The sequence below is a fragment of the Pantherophis guttatus genome, chromosome 9 (assembly GCF_059756535.1).
Source record: "Pantherophis guttatus breed Tessera chromosome 9, ASM5975653v1, whole genome shotgun sequence".
Classification (NCBI taxonomy): Eukaryota; Metazoa; Chordata; class Lepidosauria; order Squamata; family Colubridae; genus Pantherophis; species Pantherophis guttatus.
Window position 1 is genome coordinate 32,420,036 of NC_142071.1, and position 8,049 is coordinate 32,428,084.

Here is an 8,049-nt window from a genome sequence, read left to right on the forward strand (position 1 = left end):
CTGGGGCACAATCATTTTTTGTCCCCTGGCAGGAGATGGAAAGTTCAATCCAAGTGGTGGTGATCCACATGACCTTTGCAAGGGAATCTCATGGTATTCTGTAGGGAGGGAAGGTTGGAGCAGCCAGAGGGGAAATCTCTCTGCTGCAACTCTACTCCTTAGGCAACATTCTGGAGTCCTGTGCAAGGGGGAGGGGGAGAGGGAGGGGGAAGGGAGGATAACACAAAGATACAGCCTTGCTGTACTTTAACCAAGATGTGGGGGTGGCAATGTCTGGAAGAAAAGAAGTCAATTTTCCCTTTCTTGAAACTGGAAAATTTGGGGAACATATTTTTCCATTCAGTTCAAGCAATGTTGTATTTCATTGATCCTTGGTTCAGTTCAGGCCATGTCCAGTACAAACAGTGAGGGCTAGAATTTGTCAACAAGGGGTGGGTTGGGAGGGATGGATTATTTTTTGTTTGGAACTGGCAAATGTCCAGCAGAGCTCAGATTTTGGCACAGCATATGTACACAAGTATATAAAGGAAGGCTGTGAACGTATTGTCAAAAGTGCTGAATTATAAAATCCTGACTTATTTTTAAGAGAATTGGCTCAATAAAAGCTCACTGGGACCTGAACTTGCTTCAGACTCTTTCCTTGTACGTCATGTTGCTCTGTTTGCCTGGCATCACAGGCACCGAGAGCATGTTGAGAAGAACAAGCAGAGCATAGCAAGATCGACTTGCGCCACCGAGCTCTGGAGCTGTTCTTGGGGGGCAAAAAGAGAAGGGGCATTGCTCTGCAAAGGGCTGGGAGCATTTCAATTCCTTCTTTCCAGGCGGCTGAGGATCAGGTCAAGCAGCAGCGGGGCAGCCCTTGGCTGGGCCTGGGAATTTCCCAGGCCCCGCCCCCTCTGCATGCCAGCCCTGCCCAAAACTCAGATGAAAAACTGGGTGTGAAGCTGCAGGTTGGCTTTGTGGGCATTTGCCTGGAATGGTGGTGCTCCTTGGCACCTGAGCTCTCAGCTGAAATGCCAGCTCCGGTGTGGTGGGTGTTCCTGTTGATGTGTGCAGCTCTGGAGGGGTGGCAAGCAATGGCAGGCAGCCTTCCACCTCCATGTGACAGGTGAGTGAGCAAGCTGGTGCCAATCTTACCAAGCCACAAAGTGTGCCCAGGGAGTTTCTCTCTGCCGCCAATTGTCCTGGATGATAATGAAGCGGGACAGGCTAGTTAAGGGAGGAGAAAAAAAGATGGTTGCCTTAGAAGATGCCTGGAAGTGTTGCGGGGAGACAAAGTTTATCCCTGGTTGGGAATGAAGCAGAAGCTGCTGCTTCAGCATTGGGTTGAGGCTCCCGATCTTAGCTCTGCTGGCATATTTTCTGCTCAGAATTGGGCGGAGCTGCTTTTGCCGATTATAGTTGTAATGAACAGCCCAGATGGGCACATTGTACCGTAGCTGGTTCTTCCACGAGGCGAGGAGGAGGAGTTGGCAAGGGCAGGGCTGCTTAGACAAGGGAGTGCCCTGTGAGCGTGGCAGCACACTCCCAGGCCAGGGTGCCCGTAGAGCAGCTCTTCCATGCCCTGTAGAAGAGGCACCTTGGCAGCCTTGCTCTGCAGTGTTCTTGGGCTGCCCAGAAGACACTTGGCGTTTGGGGCCTTGTCCCTGGGGAGCCATGACTGGGCATCAAGGAGCAGCTGCCCCCTTCCCTGCGAAGTCTTGGCTGCTGGTGGCATTTACATTGGCGTTGATTCCCCAAGGACATGGCTCCTCTGCAGACCAGCTCTGCTCTTCCTTTCCAGCCACATCTACTGCACTGGGGAGCTGCTGCGGCAAGTCCAGCGGGCCAGGCTCTTTCGAGATGACAAAGACTTTGTTGACATGCCCCTGAGGTCCAATCCAGGTGAATGTCCTCTTCCCACTGCCTTCATCGCTTGGAGAGCTGGCCCTGAGTGGAGAAAATGGCTGTATGTTGCAATGCAGAGGAAAGGCTGCCTGCCCTGCCGATGCTGTGCTCAGCGTGCGCTTGCTGGCAGGTTGCTTAGGCTGCGGAGCACAGGCTTCCCCCAGACTGAAGGGTGCTAATGCAAGCCTAGCCCCTCCTCACCCTCCACTCCAGAGTGAACCTCGACCAGATCTCCTGCATCTTTGCTCCATTCTTCCAGATGTGGTTCTGAAGCAATTTGAGGAATTAATGAACGCCACACCTGGTGGAGCCTTATCCAAGCTGCAGCTGGCACAATTTGTGGAGGCTCACTTCTTTCCTCCAGGGCAGGAGCTGGAAAGCTGGACGCCTCCAGACTGGACAGACAGGTACAGTTGCATCTGGAAGGGGTGTGGTGACAAATTCCCCACCTCTCAGAGGTGGCACAATGCTGCCCCTTGCAGGGTATGAGTTCTCAGCTAGAGCCTGTTTCTAGAAAACACCCTTCAAGATGGCATTGACTCCCGGCCCCGTTCTGCTTCCGCGTGTTGGTCTTTGAGATCCTACAAGCCACCTATTGCCTGAGGTCACTTGCCACTTCCTGGCCTTGAAGACAGCCCCTCCCAACTTCGTTCAGAGGACTCTTGACCCCGGCAGCCAGCCAATAGTCAGCTCTCTGTCTCTGAATGGCCAATCTCCTGTCTCTGGGGTAGCCACAAGATGCCCCCTCTCAGGCTAGCTCCCCACCCCCCCGGCCTGCCCCCAAATTGCCTGGGAATCTCCTGCTCTCTTAGGTCTTCCCACCCAGGGTGCCTCGCTCTTTCTCTCTTGCTCAGGGTGGGAATGGACGCGGTGGGGATGTTACACAGGTTGCAAAGTGTGTGACATTTTTCTCCCTGAATCCTTGGGGAGGGGGGGGGACTTGGGGAGGGATCATGGTTAGTTTATTGCAACGTGCTCTACATGGGGCTACCCTTGAAAAGTGTTCGGAGACTACAGTTGGTCCAGAACGCAGCTGCACGAGCTGTTGTGGGTGCACCTAGATACACCCACATTACACCAATTCTCCACGAGCTGCACTGGCTCCCTATTGGTCTCCGATCACAATTCAAGGTGTACAGCCCTACATGGCTCAGGGCCAGGTTATCTTCGAGACCGCCTTCTGTCGCATAGCTCCCAGTGACCGGTAAGATCCCACAGAGTTGGTCTCCTCCGGGTCCCGTCAGCTAAACAATGCCGGCTGGCGGGCCGCGGGGGAGGGCCTTCTCGGTGGCAGCCCCAGCTCTCTGGAACCAGTTACCTCCTGAGGTCCAGACCATCCCCACCCTACTGGCCTTCCGAAAAGCGGTGAAGACCTGGCTTTTCCGGCAGGCCTGGGGCCGTTGATCTCGCTCTTGTGATCTGGCGAGATCCAGTCATGAATGGCGTGAATGAGTTTTTAATGGTTTTATTTTTTGTTATTTTTAAATGTTTTTTTCATAATTATTTTTTAAAATGTATTGTGAGCCGCCCTGAGTCTTCGGAGAGGGGCGGCATATAAATTGAATTAATTAAATTAAAATTAAATCTTGAATGGCTGCCTTCTGACCGTCCTGGGCTCCTTGTAGCATCCCCCTCCTCAAGAGGATTTCAGACGAGAAGTTGCGGTTCTGGGCCCGGGTCCTGAACGCCAAGTGGAAGGAGCTGGGCAGGCGGGTAAGTGCCAAGGCTCAGCAGGTTGTGGGGAGCTGAGGGAGGCTGCTGTGCCCTCAGCAGAACCTGCTCCATTTCCCTCCAGGTGAACCCCGATGTTCAAACTTCTCCTTGGCGTTACTCTCTGATCTACGTGCCAAACCCAGTGATCGTGCCTGGGGGCCGGTTCCGTGAATATTACTACTGGTGAGACACACAGAGGGCTGGCGGTAGACCCATGCCCCAATCCACAGGCCTGGCCCGAAGAGGCCCCTTTCCCTCGACTCCCTTCTCACATCCACACATGGTTGCCACCTTCTTTCCTCAGGGATTCCTTCTGGATCCTGGGAGGCCTCCTCGTCTCCAACATGACGGCTACAGCCAAGGGCCTGATCCAGAACTTCCTCTACCTAGTCAGCAAGTGAGGGTTGCCGGGAGAGGCAGGGTTGGGAAGAGGTGTTGCTTCTCCTTCTGCCTCAACTCCCAAGAAGCAGAGGGGAAACCCGCTGGGTGGGCATGGGCAGCTCCTCTGCTAGCCTTGGGGAGGCCTGGTGGGGTCTGGCCCTGGCACCAAGCCTCTTCTGAGCCATGTGCTTCCTAAGAGCAGGTTTGGGCACGTCCCAAATGGAGGCCGGGTGTACTATGAGCGTCGGAGTCAGCCACCACTTCTCACCTTAATGATGGAGAGCTACCTGAGCCACACAAATGACACTGAGTTTCTACGGCAAGTATCTTTGAATCAACTGGTGACCGGGACTTTTGGCTTGCTCAGGGCCGCCAGTTCAGCTTGCAGAACTGGCCAAAGGCATTGCGCTCTCCCCCTTCCATCACTGGGCCTAAAGAGGAATGTTTGACCCCCCTTCTCAAGACCTTCTCATCACTGCCTTTTTCAGGGAAAACATCCACCTGCTTGAGGCTGAGTATCACTTCTGGCAAGACCACCGGATTGTCAATATCTCTGTGGGGGGCAAGCAATACTCCCTGAATCACTACAACGTCCAGGTGGGGGAACCCAGGTGAGTGGCACTGCAGATATGGTCCTCCTCCCACTAATTGGACATTCTTGATATCCAAGAACATCTGGATCCCCTTCAACCTTTCTCCCTTTTCCCCACCAGACCAGAGTCCTATATGAAAGATGTGGAGCTGGCCATGGGCTTAGAGGAAGGTAACTGCCCGATTAGGTCTGCAGTGAGGGGAATGGCTCCGAGATGGCATTGTGGAAAGGATATGGAAGTCACAGAGCCTTGCCAACTAGGGATAAGCAACACAGCACATGGCAAAAACAGCACGTACAATTATTGGCTGAATCAGCAAAATAGAGCTTCCACTCACAGCATGTACAATAATAATTCCATTGCATTCCGCTTTGGTTGAACTCCCTTTGAACAATTCGACAAATTCTGGGTACCACAACTTAAGAAGGGTTTAGGAAATCAGGTAAGACATTAGAGGCAAAGCGTAGGGAGCAATTTTTTAACTAGCTGAAAAGATGTCTCGCACAGAAGAGAACTGAGGCTGTTCTCTCTGATCTCTGAAGGCCAAAGATAATCACAGGAAGGGAATTCCCAATCAAATGTTAAGGAAACCTCTTCATAGTAAGAGTAGTTTGCCATGGATGGGGATGCTGTGCTTCATGGCCTCCCTCCCTCCCTCCCTCCCTCCCATCCGGGGTGCTTTCACATGAATTCCTAGACTGGCCGGGAGTTGCCCCTGAGGACCTTGGGGCGTCTTCCATCTCTAGGATCCGAGGAATGGCAACAAAGCTGCACCCTGCCTGCAGCTCTTGTGGGCAATGGCGGAGGTTGCCGCTTCCTGCTTCAACGACTGTTTCCCCTCAGAAGCCCAGCAGAGCCTTTGGGCAGAGCTGCAGAGTGCAGCCGAGTCGGGCTGGGATTTCTCCTCCCGCTGGTTCCTGCCAGGCTTCCCATCACTGCAGGACCCGCTACAAGACACCCAAGTGAGAGGGATTGTGCCAGTGGATTTAAACGCCATTCTTTGCAAAGTCGAGCAGCTGTTGGCCACTTTCTATCAAGTCCTTGGTGAGAAATGGGGCAAAGGGCGGCAGCCAGCTGCCCCAAATTCTCTCATGGGGGTGGGGTTGCCTCTTGCTCGATGGCTGAGTGGCCATTGGGGGAAGGCTGGCTTGGCTCTGGGGCCCTGGTGAGTCACCTGTCTGGGACATGGAGGGCAGGCGTGCTCTGAAGGAGGGTGCTGCTTACCCTCTCCAGGGCATGGCGAGAAAGCGAGCAGGTTCTGGGCTGCGCGGAGACAGCGGGGAGCTGCCCTCACTGCTGTCCTGTGGAACGAGGAGGCCGGTGTTTGGCTGGACTATCGCTTCCTCCATCAGAGGCACAACCCGGCCTTCTACCTCTCCAACATAAGCCCCCTCTGGGCCGAGTGTGACGTGGATCTGCCCAGGGCAGAGAAGGTGCTTTCCTACCTGGAGGTAAGAGGCAGCCGGTGGCTGGCCAGAGATGGATGGGGATCAGTGAGGCAGGAATCCCACAGTTCACCTGCACAGATCCTGGCTCATTTCTGGGGGAGCACCCCTAGTCAGGCAGTGGAGAAAAGCCCATTGCCTGCCTGCTCTTCCCTCACTGCAAAAGCCTCAAAGTTGGACTCTTCTTGAGGGGGAAGATGGCACACCAATGGGCAGAATGTTTGGCCACCCAAGACTGAACACTAGTTGCACTTCATGCCACCTCCTGGGATCAGGGCCAGACAGGATAGGTCATCTCAGAGCAGCTTCACCCCCTACTCGCCATCACTGACTGGAAATGCCCTCCTCTATGTGTGTGCCTGCAGGAGAGTTCGGCCCTGTCCTATGCTAACGGACTGCCCACCTCCCTGACACGGACGGGGCAGCAGTGGGACTTTCCAAATGCTTGGGCCCCACTCCAGCACATGGTGATCATAGGTGAGGAGTCCTTCCGAAGAGCCCGGGCTGTTTCACTGTGTCCAGGGCTGGCCCTGCCTCCTGCCTTTCCAGCTTTTGCGGGGGTCATTCACCTGCCCTGTTCACCTGGGCCAATCTCCCTGCCAGAGCCCAGCCAAAACCTGTGGGGCAGCTTCTCCCTGCCCAAGGCATCCACTGATACCATTTGCCTGCCCTGCCAGGCCTGGCCAAATCCTCTTCTCCCCGGGCACGAGAGCTGGCCTTCAGCCTGGCTCAGCGCTGGCTGCAGATGAACCTGGCTGTCTACAAGAAGCATGGAGGCATGTTTGAGAAGGTGAGGTCCTGTGCAGATTCTGCCTCTTCCCTCCGTAGCTGGCCTCCCCATCATTCCTCCACCCCTTCCCAGCATGGAGCCTCCAGTGGAGATCCTCTCCCATTGGCCTCCATGCGCTGGCCCTCAGGGCAACTTAGCCTGGAGCAGCCATTGTGGCTAAGACCTTTTCCTTTCTAGTATGACGTCGAAGGTGATGGGAAGCCCGGAGGTGGTGGGGAGTATCCAGTGCAGGTAAGGGGTCTTGGTAACACCCCAAAGGAGGGAGTTGGGGAGCGTCTCCTGATCAAAGAGGCCCCACTTATCTGATCCCTCTGCTGTTCTCTCTGCAGGAAGGCTTTGGCTGGACGAACGGGGTGGCCCTCCAACTGCTAGATCTGTATGGAGAGCAGCTCACGGCTGCCAGCACTCTCTGCTCTCCCACCTGGCTCTGCATTGGGGCCTGCCTTATCCTGATCCTGGTCTCACAGCTTCCTGGGTTGCTTGGGGACGGACCTTTCCCCTGGGAAGGGTAGCCGTTGCTTCGGCTTGGCTCTCGAGACCCTCGGATGGGTGTGGCTCAGAACGACTGCGGTGTGCATGCCCTGCACACATCAGGGCCCCATTGCATGCCATAAAGCCTCTAGGAGAACCCCTCCCTCCTCAGCTGTCCTGGGCAGTCTGGCTGGGCAATAAAGTTCTGAGAGTGCGTTGCCAGCATGTGTCCTCACTGGCTGGTGTGGTGCTATTCTAGGGCAGAGTGAGAACAAACAGAAAAACGAGACCAGCCTTGGTCACAGCAGGAAAGAGGAAGCCATGAAGTCAAAGGGATAAGCCCCAGCTCAGACCATGGCTGGGAAACCGATGGTCAGCCAAGGCTGCAATACTGAGGCAGATGAACAGAGAGATAAAAGGAAGGCGCATCTCATGGGCTGATCCTGAAGTCTACAGGGACAGCTTTAAAAGGGGGCTGTGATTCAGAGTCTGCCTGAGTTGGGGGCTTCTGGGCTACTTGCTGGGGAATCACAGGAAGAGGCAGCATCCCCCCCATCATTGACACCCACTTCACCATGGAGTCAGATCGCCCTTTTCCAGCCAAATCCTGCCAGAGGGGCCCCCTCTGATCATTGTGCAGCTCGGCCTTGCAAAGGGTCCTCCACCCTGGAGAAAAAGACACACCTGGCCTGGAGGGGGCCGAGTGTGTTGTTGCTCTCTTTCTTCAGTTTGGTCTTTTGACTGTAAATGTGCTCTGATGGGCTGACTG

General features: G+C 54.8%; 1 protein-coding gene across 2 annotated transcripts; it reads left to right on the forward strand.

Moving 5' to 3' along the window:
• The first annotated feature begins 721 nt into the window (after nt 1-721).
• TREH (trehalase) lies at nt 722-7,502 on the forward strand. Of its 2 annotated transcripts, XM_034425178.2 has the most exons (15): nt 722-1,108; nt 1,784-1,884; nt 2,147-2,294; nt 3,513-3,600; nt 3,683-3,783; nt 3,905-3,997; nt 4,184-4,300; nt 4,470-4,592; nt 4,695-4,744; nt 5,418-5,618; nt 5,808-6,025; nt 6,385-6,496; nt 6,697-6,809; nt 6,987-7,040; nt 7,139-7,502. In XM_034425178.2, the coding sequence occupies exons 1-15, from the start codon at nt 1,014-1,016 to the stop codon at nt 7,319-7,321; spliced, it is 1,797 nt and encodes a 598-aa protein (XP_034281069.2). In that variant the 5' UTR covers nt 722-1,013; the 3' UTR covers nt 7,322-7,502. The 2 variants fall into 2 exon arrangements, with proteins under 2 accessions (XP_034281069.2, XP_087732077.1); XM_087875951.1 differs by lacking the exon at nt 5,418-5,618 and having other exon boundaries at nt 905-1,108.
• The last annotated feature ends 547 nt before the right edge of the window (nt 7,503-8,049 follow it).

Coding starts and splice junctions, on each gene's coding strand:
- TREH (XM_034425178.2), top strand. CDS start 1,014: ATGCCAGCTCCGGTGTGGTGGGTGTTCCTGTTGATGTGTGCAGCTCTG. Junction 5,619..5,807: donor CACTTTCTATCAAGTCCTTG/GTGAGAAATGGG, acceptor TACCCTCTCCAG/GGCATGGCGAGAAAGCGAGC. Junction 6,497..6,696: donor CCAGCACATGGTGATCATAG/GTGAGGAGTCCT, acceptor CTGCCCTGCCAG/GCCTGGCCAAATCCTCTTCT.